The sequence below is a fragment of the Anas platyrhynchos genome, chromosome 4 (assembly GCF_047663525.1).
Source record: "Anas platyrhynchos isolate ZD024472 breed Pekin duck chromosome 4, IASCAAS_PekinDuck_T2T, whole genome shotgun sequence".
NCBI lineage: Eukaryota > Metazoa > Chordata > Aves > Anseriformes > Anatidae > Anas > Anas platyrhynchos.
Window position 1 is genome coordinate 47,867,536 of NC_092590.1, and position 12,018 is coordinate 47,879,553.

At 48.6% G+C, this 12,018-nt stretch overlaps 1 protein-coding gene across 15 annotated transcripts in view; it reads right to left on the reverse strand.

Moving 5' to 3' along the window:
• Nucleotides 1-3,490: 3,490 nt before the first annotated feature.
• SEC31A (SEC31 homolog A, COPII coat complex component) overlaps nt 3,491-12,018 on the reverse strand; it is a 34,759-nt gene continuing 26,231 nt past the window's right edge. For 8 of the 15 annotated variants that reach the window (XM_072037519.1, XM_072037517.1, XM_072037521.1 and 5 more), the window contains 5 exons: nt 8,475-8,533; nt 7,475-7,741; nt 7,169-7,288; nt 4,788-4,859; nt 3,491-4,086 (listed from right to left, as the gene is read on the reverse strand). In XM_072037519.1, coding sequence (XP_071893620.1) covers nt 3,907-4,086; nt 4,788-4,859; nt 7,169-7,288; nt 7,475-7,741; nt 8,475-8,533 — 698 coding nt within the window. In that variant the 3' untranslated portion in view covers nt 3,491-3,906. Of the gene's footprint in view, nt 4,087-4,787; nt 4,860-7,168; nt 7,289-7,474; nt 7,742-8,474; nt 8,534-9,886; nt 9,935-12,018 lie in introns of all 15 variants that reach the window. The other 7 variants (XM_072037518.1, XM_072037511.1, XM_072037512.1 and 4 more) reach the window with 2 other exon arrangements.

Here is a 12,018-nt window from a genome sequence, read left to right on the forward strand (position 1 = left end):
TGTGGTGGCTGCACATGGGCTGGAAATGAGAACTGAGGCCAGTGTTCAGAGGGACGTGTCAGAGCGCTCCCCTCCTTTGGGCATCTTGCATTTGCTGGCAACCCAGCCAGATTTTCTGCTGGATGGCGCCCTGATGACCTGAGCAAGACGCTGGCTCCTCTCTGTTAGCACAGGCACCTCCTGCCCTGTGCACACATCCTCCTCCAGCCTCCACAGCAAAAGAAACCCCCGTGTGTCATGTTGGGCCCCACGGCAGCATGCGGGTGCCTGTCCTGCTGATGGGGTCACTGTGGGTCCCCACAGAAAGCCAGTGAAAGTGGCTTTCCTGAGCCATGGGCTCCTGTGGGGCAAAGGCTAGGGACACGGACCCTGGTGAGCGATACTGGTATGAAGCACATGAGCATGCTGTGCTAATTAATTACTAACTACACCTCCTGAGGCAACTGAATCAGCAGAGAGCATATAATTAAGCCCCAGATTGTTTCTGATATATTTTAAACATTCTTCTAGAATTCTCCGCCTGGAAAGAAGAAAGAGGACAGCAACAATGAAAGTTGGCAGATGATTTGTGGGGACACCGTGAGTGTCATGTTAATGCTACTGCTGCCTGCTACCAGCACATTTCTGCTATTTAAAACATTGACAAGATTGACCTCATTTTTTTTTTTTTTTCATTTTCTCTTGTGAAAAATTAAGCAGTGTCCACAAAGCATTTTTCAAATTAAGGGCTTATGTGGTAGAGTAGGAAACAAAGCCTAGGACATTGGAGGGATGAGAAATATATGTTCGCTATGTACATGTTGAAATGCTTCCAGTGCCACAGGGCAGCAGGTTCCTGAGAAGCCTCCTTCATATACAGGGCAGTTGCAGACCTAGGGGCAAGGTCGTCCGTCGCTGCTGTCCTGGGGCACTCCTGGGGAAATGCTTGGAATGAGACGCGCTTCCGTCTCTGAAGCTCATGGGAATTGTAATCAGGTTCGCCTCTGCTGAGTGGGGCTCACGTTAAACATATCCCTGTCTCCTGCCTGCCCTGCTCTTCCTACTATCAGTGTAGGTGCCTCAGAGCACTCACCAGGTGCCCTCCGCTCTCATTCAAGGCTGAGCGACTCAGCTCTGCCCCAGCAACTCCTGCAGGGGAGGGAGGCAGCAGCCTGTTTGGTCCTGGCCGTGGCCAAGCTGCCCTCCCAAAGGTGCTCCTGCACCTCCTGGGTGCTGGGGGAAACAGCTACAGCAGCGGGGCCCCCCTTTCCTTCTCTCTCAGTAGCCCAGGCAGCCTGGCACATGCTCCCTTCTGCAAATCCACATTCCCAATCTGCATGTTGGGGAACGATGTGATCTGAGAAGCACAACACAGAACAAGTCTGATGTAAACACTGCACGGGCTGCAAGTGCTGCGGAGATTAAAAGACAATCCCCAGCATTCACGCCTAATGCTGACCTTGGGCTCCTGCCAGTCAAAACGAGGTAAATCCATCACAGAGGTCCACAGGCAGAAAAAGGGTTTTGCTCCCTTACTTGTGTGTTCTGCCTAGGGCCAGCACGAACCCTGGTACCACCCCACTGAGCTCCCAGTCCAGTGGCCTCAGCAGTGGGAGAAAACTCCACTAACGCTGCCCTTACTGCACAATCTCCTGCCAGGGGCTTTGTGGGGACAGCGATACCTGTGGCAGTGAGGTACTGCCTGCTGTCGGAGGCTGCCAGACAACACCCCTGCAGAGCACATGCTTAGGTTTTCCTTATTTCCTCTTATTTTTACTCGCAGCAACCACAAGTAGCCTGATCGGTGTTAATGCCACAGTATGAGTCTATTCTCACTTGGTGAAACGAAAATTGGGCTGTCTGGGGCCAAATTCTGCTACCAGTGTAAATTGGCAGAGCTTCATTGCCTTCTGTAAACCAAGCTGGCCATTTGCATTTGTGATATCAGATGGGTGGCAAATTGCTTGGCATTCCCTGAAGGTAAAGCAGACGGCAGCGTAGCTGATGGACAATTACTCTTCATCTCAGCTGCTCTCGGAAGAGAAGCAGCAGATCTTTGCATCCAGTCCTGTCCCTACAGAACAGTTCGTCACAGAAGCATCAGTGCTGCCCAGCACAGCTGCTTTGCACCATACTGAGCTTTTTTTTATTCCCACCTCCCTTTGGATTTATTCCTTTTAAAAATTTGCTCCTCAGTTTAACCTATCAACCAAACGGGACAGCCTAACAGGTCTGGGAGGAGCCCGGCCTTATTAAACCTCAAACCGAGCACCCCGCAGAACACTCTCTGGATAACATGGTCCCAGCCATCAGAAGCAGGACTGGTGATCAGGACGTTTTTCCCACTGAGGTGAGGGAAGCTGTTCTGTTTCCCTGTTACTGGTTTCCAGCACCATTACCAATCCTCACCTTTTTGATTCAGCCAACGCAGGAGCCTGCTGCGGCCAGATTTATTAAGTGCGTGGATAAATTAAGCAGGGTACCTTCAAGCCCTTCTGAATGCCAAGAGCGGAACACGAACTACTTGTAACGCTGCTGAGAAACCTATAACCCAGATTAATGGGAAGAAAATTAGTCCTATGGCTTTTTAAACTCCTGAAACAAAGGAACTCCAGTTCACTGCTTTATGTTCCCCAATTATAAAAGCTTATGAGGTCAGAAAATACTGGAAAGGAAATAAGATTAAGCCCAATTTCATGAGATGAACAAACTGTTGTCCCTGACAGATCTATAACTCATTATCAGTTTAAAGTCACAGATATTGTCTGTGATTGCATTATTTGTAACATTTCCTGCGATCTTCACTGCCAAACCTGATTTCCACAGGCACAGACTCCAGCTATTTTTCATGAGAAGCAGTTTTGCACAGGCCAAGTCCTGTTATTTTTTTTTTTCTTCCAAACTGGACAATTCCTTCCTCCAACTGTTCTTCCTAGACATGGCACACTTGCTGGAAATGTTTACAACTTAAATCTAGCTCCAACTGAGCTGCAACACCCACCCCACTGCTCTTGTTACTGGCCAGCAGAAGCTTGGGCTGCAGTTTCCCAGCACAACACGTACTTGCAGGGCAAACTTGCAGGGGACTGCAAGAAGCAATTGGCATCTTGTTTACACAGGGAATATCTACCTCACCGTACAGGTGGCTTAAGCCACTCTGCACGATTTCTGCTCTTAGCTTTTGAAAAATGCATGGAGATGCATTCAGAATCCTTGAAATGTAAACACCTCTGTGTAAATGTTAAGCAGAGCTTTTATATGATCAATGGGAGATCAGCATCTCCTTGCATCTCCGAAGCAAGATAAAGCTTCCCCACCGTAATCCAGGTTCAAACTCTCCAAGTTGCACTTCATCAAGACACATTTTAATAAATTAACGTTTATTGAAAATATCACAGTAGCCTCTATTTTGCTCAGTTGCCCCTGTGCAAAATTAAGCTATTTAACATGTAAATTGTTATAACAGATCTGCAAGCAGCTTCATAAAATGAAAGACCAAATACACTGATAATAGGATCAGACTCTTTAATCTGGTGGATAAGGAACAGTGGGGTGCAGGGGAAGAATCTGTTTTAGGGTCTGATACACAACCTATCTTTTTGTTTTCACACATACATCTGTTATTAAAAGCCGCTGTTTAGCAGTATAACATGCATCTAAAAACCGACAGTATGGGCTATCATCCATTAAATACACTATTTGTGGACCGATCATTAGGGATGAGGGAACGATTAAAATAAAAAGAAAAGCACCAGGGCTCCAAGGCCCGCCTAAAATATTCTGCAGGGAGAGTGTAATGCCATTTGTCAGCGCTCTACTGCAACATGCCGTGAGGACTAGCATTTGGTCCGCTTCCTGCATGGTTGCTGTAGAAATGCACTTCTTTGGATAAGCCTCCATCGCAGGCTTTGCAAGCACAGGGTTTCTTCAGACACCCAACTTATTGGCCTGGGTGAGGACAACTTTCAGAACCGGCATGAAAGCTGAGGTCTCGCTGAAGTTGCTGGTGCTGACGATATGCGTGTGGATGTTCAGTCCTTCCACGTAGTTGCGGGTTTCGATGCTCTTCACCATGTTGTGCAAACCGCTGATGATGGTTGGAGAGAGCTGTAAGGAAGCCAAACAAGGCAGCTCAGCATGGAGAAAAAGTAACAATGCTACAACAACTTAAGTCCTGAAATAGTAACAGTGCTCATTAGTCCTGAGTGCCATCTCTGGCCCTCGAGAAGGTGCAGGAATTAGGTCCTTGATTTAAGGACAGCAACCTTTGGAGGTGCTCCACCCTGGGCACAGCTGCTGGCAAGTGCAACAGCAGCCTTCAAGCAGAAGATAGCACTACAGAGGTGCTAAGAGAGATAAAGCCAGTCTGTTATTCTACCACAGACCTTCTGGAAGCCTTTAGAAAAGATACTAGATTTTCAAACTTCTGACTTCCAATCAAGTCTGTGAACCTCAGATGTTTGCAACTTTAATTATTATTTTTTTTTGACTCCATGTTGCATGCATACCCTACTGGGAGTGGGGAAACTCTGTTGTCTGATTCTGCCAGCTGGGGACTGGGACCCTCCTGACACATTCACCCAGTGCCCACTGCAAGGGGCTCTGCCCTCAGTCCCTGCGCAGGGCCACCATAAGCAGCGTGACCCCACAGCACTGCCAAGCCTGCACAGGCACATCTGAAGCACGCTTCCAGAAATGGACAGCATGTGGCTACATACTGCAGAGGGGGCCAGGACAATTCCTAGCCATAACCTGCAGTATCTGATGGAGGGTGCAGTGTTAAAAAACAAAACAAAACACAAACTTACTGTCTGTTCCCTAAGTTTATCATATAGACATTCAAGGCGTTTATTCGCATCATCTAGTTTTCTTTTGGTTTGCTGCAAAAAGAAAAACACATTAAGAACTAGCAACAGTAAGGACACCGTTCTGAGCTGATTCCAGTGCAAAGAAGTCCACGTAACCCATCAAATTCCGTGGTTGAAAATTATAACACACAATTTTGACTCTTCTCCGTACTTTTCTCCCCTGGTTTTGCTAGGAAAGACTGGATGATATTACTGTAGCTCTCCACCTGCAACTGTTCTCGTGACCTCTCAGGTACAGTAAGCTTTACAGGTACATCCAAAGGGACACTTGCAAAACCCGCAGCTATAGCTGGTGTGCCAAGTGACAAAAGCACGAGTTGCAGCAGGAGCATTGTTTTATGGGTCACTGGCAAAGCACTGTAACAGTTGGAAAAAATATTACTGGAATTAAATATCTAATGATGTCACGGAGAGCTTAAGGGCACATGCAGTCATTGAAGCTTGAGTATGCACAATTCCATTATCATTTAGAGCAAATCCTAGCTGTAATTTTCATTATATGACTCGCAAAACCAAAAGCTTGTTTATAAGTCTTCACTGTCGACAGAAAAACTAATAGCCTAACCCTAACTTCTTAAAGATCCTTTTTGCTTCCGTGATAGAGTGAACCACCCACTGGTGTCTCTGAGATGACTTTACCACAAAAGACCATTAAAATAATCCCATTAAATTTCACATGGAGCGCCACTGCAACTGCTAGGGAAAGGCATTTTTATCCACTTGTTTTTACAAACAGCTGAGGAAATAGAAGATTTTAGTCCAATATAACAAGAAACAGCAGAAATAAATCATCCAGGTTACAATTACAAAAGCAAAAAGAAGGTCAATAGCAGTAGAAATAGTATCAGTGCACTTAAGTACTGGAACTTTCTCCTCCATCAGCACACACATCAATACATCTTCATCTAGCCTAGTGCCATCTTGCCTGGCTACTGGGAAATTTTCCCTGGGTTAAGTAATTGCAGAGAGGAAACAAACGTCAGGGAATGCTCTAGCTCAGGTGTAAAGACAGGCTGGTGGCTGCCTGCTGTGCCAGAAATTAGGGGAAACTGCTTGGATGGCAAAGGGCAGAGAGGAGAACACAGGCCACAAGTCTCTCATGCCACCTGTAAGTCCCCTCAGCAGTGGTTATGTTGCCAAGGGACTGAGGCATGTACAGAAAGGGCATGCTAGGAACAGCTAAGTAATGGTCTTTTGGACTTGGTAATGCCCTCTGACACATGACCTTCCTACATTTCTTTCAAAACCTGTGAAAAGACCCACAAGCTTACTTGATTTTACTAATGGCCAAGGAAAAGAAAAATAAATTGTGCCCCATATGCAGCAAGACATCTCTCCAGCCACAGGAAATCAGGCACAAGTTGCAGTTGTTTGTTCTCCTGACTCCCTGCTTCCCATTCCAGCCCTAAGAAGTGATGCTCTTCATGAACCCCTTTTCCCCTCTGGTTTAACAGTGACCAAGCAGTGCCTGCGTGTGTGCTGACAACAACTGCTGGAAACAGTCAGGGCAGTGTTTCTCAGCGAACGCTTGCTCTGCCTAAGAATAGAGACTGTAAAAAAAGCAAGGACGCAATTTGTGTTGGCAGAGCAGAGAAGCAATCCCTGGGTACAGATGTGAACTGAATGCTTTTGCCTTTGTTGTGTGTCTAGGAGAAGAGGGAAGACTCATTCAAGGAATAAAAGGTCAGAGGGCCCCGTGCTGTATCTGGCTTTTATCCCTCTGTTCTACAGGGTAACCTTTAAAAACAGGATTTTGAGCTGTTGAATGCTGTTGAACCTTATGGGCTGCCCCCAAAGCAGGGTTTATGGCCTCTAAAAAGTTCTGCGAAGGAGGGGTCAGGTGAGTCCACCATGAAACTGCTGCACTGAGACCCAAGGGGGAAAGAAGTACCTGCAACATCAAGTCAAAACTAGGGAGCCAGCTGAAATGGTACAGCAGACCTAACACTAGTGGCGTCGAGTGCCCAATATACTGCCACAGCCACAGAGCTCTCTGACAGCTCAGCCCCTGGTAGCACAGAAGAGTGTCTGGGCTGCTGACCGAGCACACGGAAGCCCCTCCTGACGCCCCCAGCCTTCACCATCCACCTTTCAGCACGCAGCAGGCGTGAGGTGACCCATCAGCATCAGGGCTGCGGGGCAGTGTGCTCTTTACTGACCACAGAGATAAGCGAGAAGTTTGGGGATGGCGTGGCTTTTCTACACATTGCTTGTGGCTGCTCAAAGCAGCCTTCCGAGGGGCTGTGATGGCCAGCCTGGCTGAAGCTACCAGTGCACGCTCCTCAACACAGGGAGGCTCTGGGAACACTGCAGGGACTTACTGGATCGGAAGCAGACAGCAGGCACCGCTGGATAAGAGCTTCAAACGTGGTCTTCAGAATAAGGTGCTCCTCAGGAATGGGCTTCTTGGTTATCTTCTCTGTTGGCAGTGCCTGCACGTGCTGAGAAACAGAGCAAGTCAGGCTTCCCAGGTCACTCTGCCACCACCCATCCATTTTACCTAAACCCAGCTGCACAAAACCAGCGCTAAGACCTCCGCAGAGCACCTCTGAAGTACAGCAAATCTCCCACCCCACGAGGCTCTGCTGGCATCCAACCCCCCCCACCAAACAGCGGGGTTGCTTTACCTGGATGGTGTTGCCAATCGGGGCCCCCGGAGCCCCCTCGGTGCTGGGTTTGGAGGCAGCAGGCGGAACGATGCACGGCCCCAGGGGCTGTGGGGCGGGCGGGTAGGGGCCCTGCAGCGCCGGCTGCCCCGCGGGGAGCTGCGGAGCCTGGAAGCTGGGAGCGCCCGCGGGCGGCGCCGGGGCCTGCTGCATCTGGGACTGCGGGTCTGCCAGCGGGGTCATGATGGGCGACGTGATGGGCACTGGGGGCATGAAGTTATCGGGGACCTGGGGGAGAAGGAACAGCGTCAACACGGCCGCTGGCACAGCACGGCAACCAGCTCCCACCGACTCCCCCAGCCCAGCAGCTGGGGCACAGGGCGATACCCCACGATGGCAACACAGGATCCCAGCTTCCCAGCAGCACCTGCAAGTGATGCTGACTGCTGGGGAGATGGGCAAGATAAAAGCAGCACCAGGGGATGAAAAGGCTCTCTCTGCTCTGTGCCAACCATCCCCAGTTATTTTGTTCATTATTTTGTTTCGTTCTTTTTACAGAACTACATTGTCTGTACCACAAAAATTATCTTACTTTTGGCAGATCTCTCAGGGTCCGCCCCTTAATCAGGATAAATTTCTCTCAGCTCCAGCACTGCCAGTAATCTATAACAATTTGCACAGCCTCATCGTTTCGCTTAAGTATCATCTCTGGAAAAACTCATCTGCTTTGCTGCAACGAACATGGTCCAAGGTATCCTCTTCATTCAAACCAGAATCAATGCTGTTATTAACAACTCTGGCACAAAATCACTTTCTCTAGAGGCCTAACCATTCTGAGAGAGATACCGCCTAGTGCAAACGCAGGAAGGCCGCGCTCTGTTCACATGGCGTGGCTTTTGTTTGCAGCTAACCCTTCTTTTGCCTTCTCCTGCCAACAAGCTTCCCCAGAGCAGGTTAAATTACTGCTTTTGAAATGGTCAGCACTCGGTTGTTTCGAGGCAGGGCTCCCCAGACTGAATACCTTTTTCTTCTTGGCAGCCCTGTTGAGGGCAGGAGGGTCATTCCAGCCGTTCTGAGGCCCTGGGACAGAAAGAAAACAGAGACGGTAAGTACCTCAGGGACGGTGCTGCCTCTGAGCCCAGCCTGGCTGGCTCCCTGCCACAGCTCCACCAGCACAGCCTCTTTTTTAAACAGCACATCTCTTGCCAGATAGCTGCTTTCAACAGATGGACCCCGCGAAAAGGCAGGCAGCTGCCTACACCGTGGCCCAAACACAGCTCTGCTACGCAGGCCGCCTGTGTTAAGGCAACTTGACGGTTACCTGCGAAGCTTTCTCCTCCCCATATGACATTAGTCAGTCTTTTTTTTTTCCCATACATGTTCCCCAGCAACACAACACGGTAATTACAGGCATAAAAGAGGCAAGGGGAGCCTTAAACATTTCCAGCCCTGATCACCCAGGCACCACGGAGACACACGGAGCCATAAAGCCAGGCTTCCCCTGCCAGCGATAGCAAGTTTAACGGGCGCTTTGTGCCCTGCAGGCAGAGCAGAGCTGCTGGATCAAGGCAACCAAATCTAGCCTGGTCCAACACAGACAATTTGTTGTGAGCTGAAGAACAACAGAGGATGGCTGAGCAGACCCACTCCCAGGCCAGGGCAGTGCTCTGTGCCAGACCTTTTGCTCCTCAAGCTCAGCGTCAGCGCGTTAGACTTGGGTCCCGTCTCAGCACAGAGCAAATGCCATGGGTACCACAGCATTTTCTGTCAGCCATGGGCTCGACAAGCCATCAGGATTTATTGCACAAAGCCACAGAAAGCCCAACCCAAGCCCTTGCCCAATGGATTTTTTTCACCGCAGCATTTCTCACTTAGCAAACGATCAATTCGCCTTGGACAAGAGCAGAACACAACACCACTGCAGAATTCGTTCAAGTGATCTGGAATTTCATTTTCTCCTGGGCTTTTGTTGAATGAGTTTCACATCCGGAGCACGTTGGCAGGGTAAATGAAAAGCAAATTAACCCCCCTTTCACATCTGGTTTCTTGTGAACCAAAGTCAACACCAGCGTCCCCAGGGCTCTCCCCCTCCCTGTCGCCAAAATCCCTTTCCCAGAGTATTTCTGATGTAGGAAGTCTAACTTCTGCAGTGCTGATAGTGCTAGCACATTAAGAAAACCTCCCAGTCTGATATTAATTTCCTGGAATAATTTGCTTTAAAAAAAAAAAAAGGCAAAACAGCATTTGATTCTGTGGTTAAAAACTCCAGACATGTTGTTATTGGTTTTAATTAAGGAATTAAAGTTTGATTTGATTAAATTGTAATTGGCAAACAGCATTGCACTTAATGTTCTCTGAGAAACGTATGCATTATTGATGTTTGTTCAATTAATTTCACATAGGGGCTGTAATCATTTCCAGCCTAAGAGGTACCTAGTTCACCTGCCAGGGGAGAGGCCTGGTCTGGAGCTGGTAGGTTTTCTGCAGATAAAACGCAAAGAGAACCAAAAAAAAAAAAGTTTTTCTTCAAAACTGATAAGACAATCTGCCTGTAATTTTAAATTAGCAATTTAGTTTCAATAAGCAGGAGAAGTCAGGAGAAAAACGCCTAACTTAATTAAAATGCCAACTGAGACAGGAGTCCTTTGACCAACCCACCCTGTGAAATTGCTTTTGTCTGTCTACCCCAAAAACAAATCCCTTCCTCTCGCCATGCAGTAAAACTGTTTCTAGTCACTTCTAGGAGAAGTTGTGGAGTCCTGGCTCACTTTGTCTCTTCCTGTGTTCTCATTTCCTATTCCTGCAGGCCATTCCAGCACAACTGGCAGACCATTGCTCTTAGCAACCATCTTCTCACCATCATTTTACCATTACACAAAGTTTTTCAGGAGATGTTTTGAGGGTTTGGCTTCAGGGTGGATGTCACCTATTTTCCTGAGTCAAGGCTCTTATCTGTACCGTGGAGATGCAGGAGCCTTACACCTGTGCAAAAAGATACTCTGCCTGCTGGCCAAGCAGCAAATCCAGATGGCACCACAGAGCCAACACATTGTTCTCCGTTTCAAAGGGAAGAGAAACACCAGGATTTAACAATTCTTGTCCCTGATGTTGGTCTGATGTGCTCGCAGCTCTGCTGCAAACACGTCCCTTAGCTCACAATGAGACAAGATTCAAGACTCTGAAAACTACAACTCTCTTCAAAGCAGGTTCAGAGAGAGATGCTGAAAATGAATGTGAAGATGGGCTTAGCTGCTGACTGGAGCTCTAAGTATGGCTTGACACACTAAGGTTGCACACACTTGCAAAAAACCTGAGGTCTTAACAGAGCTGTTTATTTTTAAGTGCATCTCTAAACCCAACCCAATTCACAGGCTGGGTGCTATTCCAGACTGAATTTCAGATCATTCTCCCAGCCACCCTTAATGAATCGCATTTGCAAAGTGAAACCTGATGTTCCCGTAGCAGACCACCACAAAACCCAGAAGCACAGCACCCCAAAGCCTCGATCAGCACAGCTCCATGCTTTGCATCACAACAGTTACAGCTAAGATTTACTGCTGCAGTTTTGGTGGATCTCATACCAAGGCACCCTGCCCCAAGCAGTGTTGCTTTTCTGGAAGACGTGTTGCTGGCACAGCGTATAAAGCCTAGGCACACTAATTGCAGCATGTACATGGCAATTTTTTTTTTTTCCCCTTCCTATTTATGTGTTTTTTGAAAGCAGTAGCGTATAATTGAGAAGCATAGTGTGCTTTGTCCTGTAACGAAGGGCCAAGGGAGGTCCCAGTAGGATATCTGCAAGGGTAACAGAGAGGACACCAAGCGTGGCTGCAGGATGGAGGGAAAAGGCCTCTTCCCTGCCTCACTGCGCTCCTTTGTGTTTCTCACAGGAGCACAAGGCCACCTCCTCACAGCTCTGCTGCCAACACCAAGGCAAGATGCCTCCTCTGCACTGCGCCACCCCAATGACAGGGGGTCACAGTGGGATCCTTCAGGCCATCCCGTCAGCGTCCCCGAGACATCCCTCGGATCCTGCCTGACAGCCCCTCTGCTCCTTACTCTGGTCCTTGCCTCTCCAGCTGGACCCCTGGATGTGAAGCACATTTCCTGCAAGGCCTGATGCAAGACAGGTGGGTTAAACTCAGCGAGGTCGGTGTCCCACAGCAAGCACAAACACATGCCGGCAGTCCCAAGGGCTGCCAGGAGCCATCGCTCCTCACCTCGGTGTGTGCTCAAACATGCTCTCAGGGCCAGCCACACGCACCTGCCTCTGATTCACATTTGGGAAAGAGGCCATGTGAAAGCATTTCTAAATCACTTCTGATTATCTTTTAAGGCATTGATGGCTACAGTAAACCCCATCGTGCTAAGTGGCCAGGGAAAAAACAAGTGAGCTGATGCCACAGGGAATGCTGTGTGAATTAAACACGCTGCCAGTCCTGGGCTTGACCTGCTGCTCACCACACAGGGACAAGCTCATTTTTCTCTTTCGCTCGGCAGGTGGCAGGTTTGGGTGCCAGCCTCAGGAGGTTAACGCTGCGCCACCATCCATCTGCTGGATACGA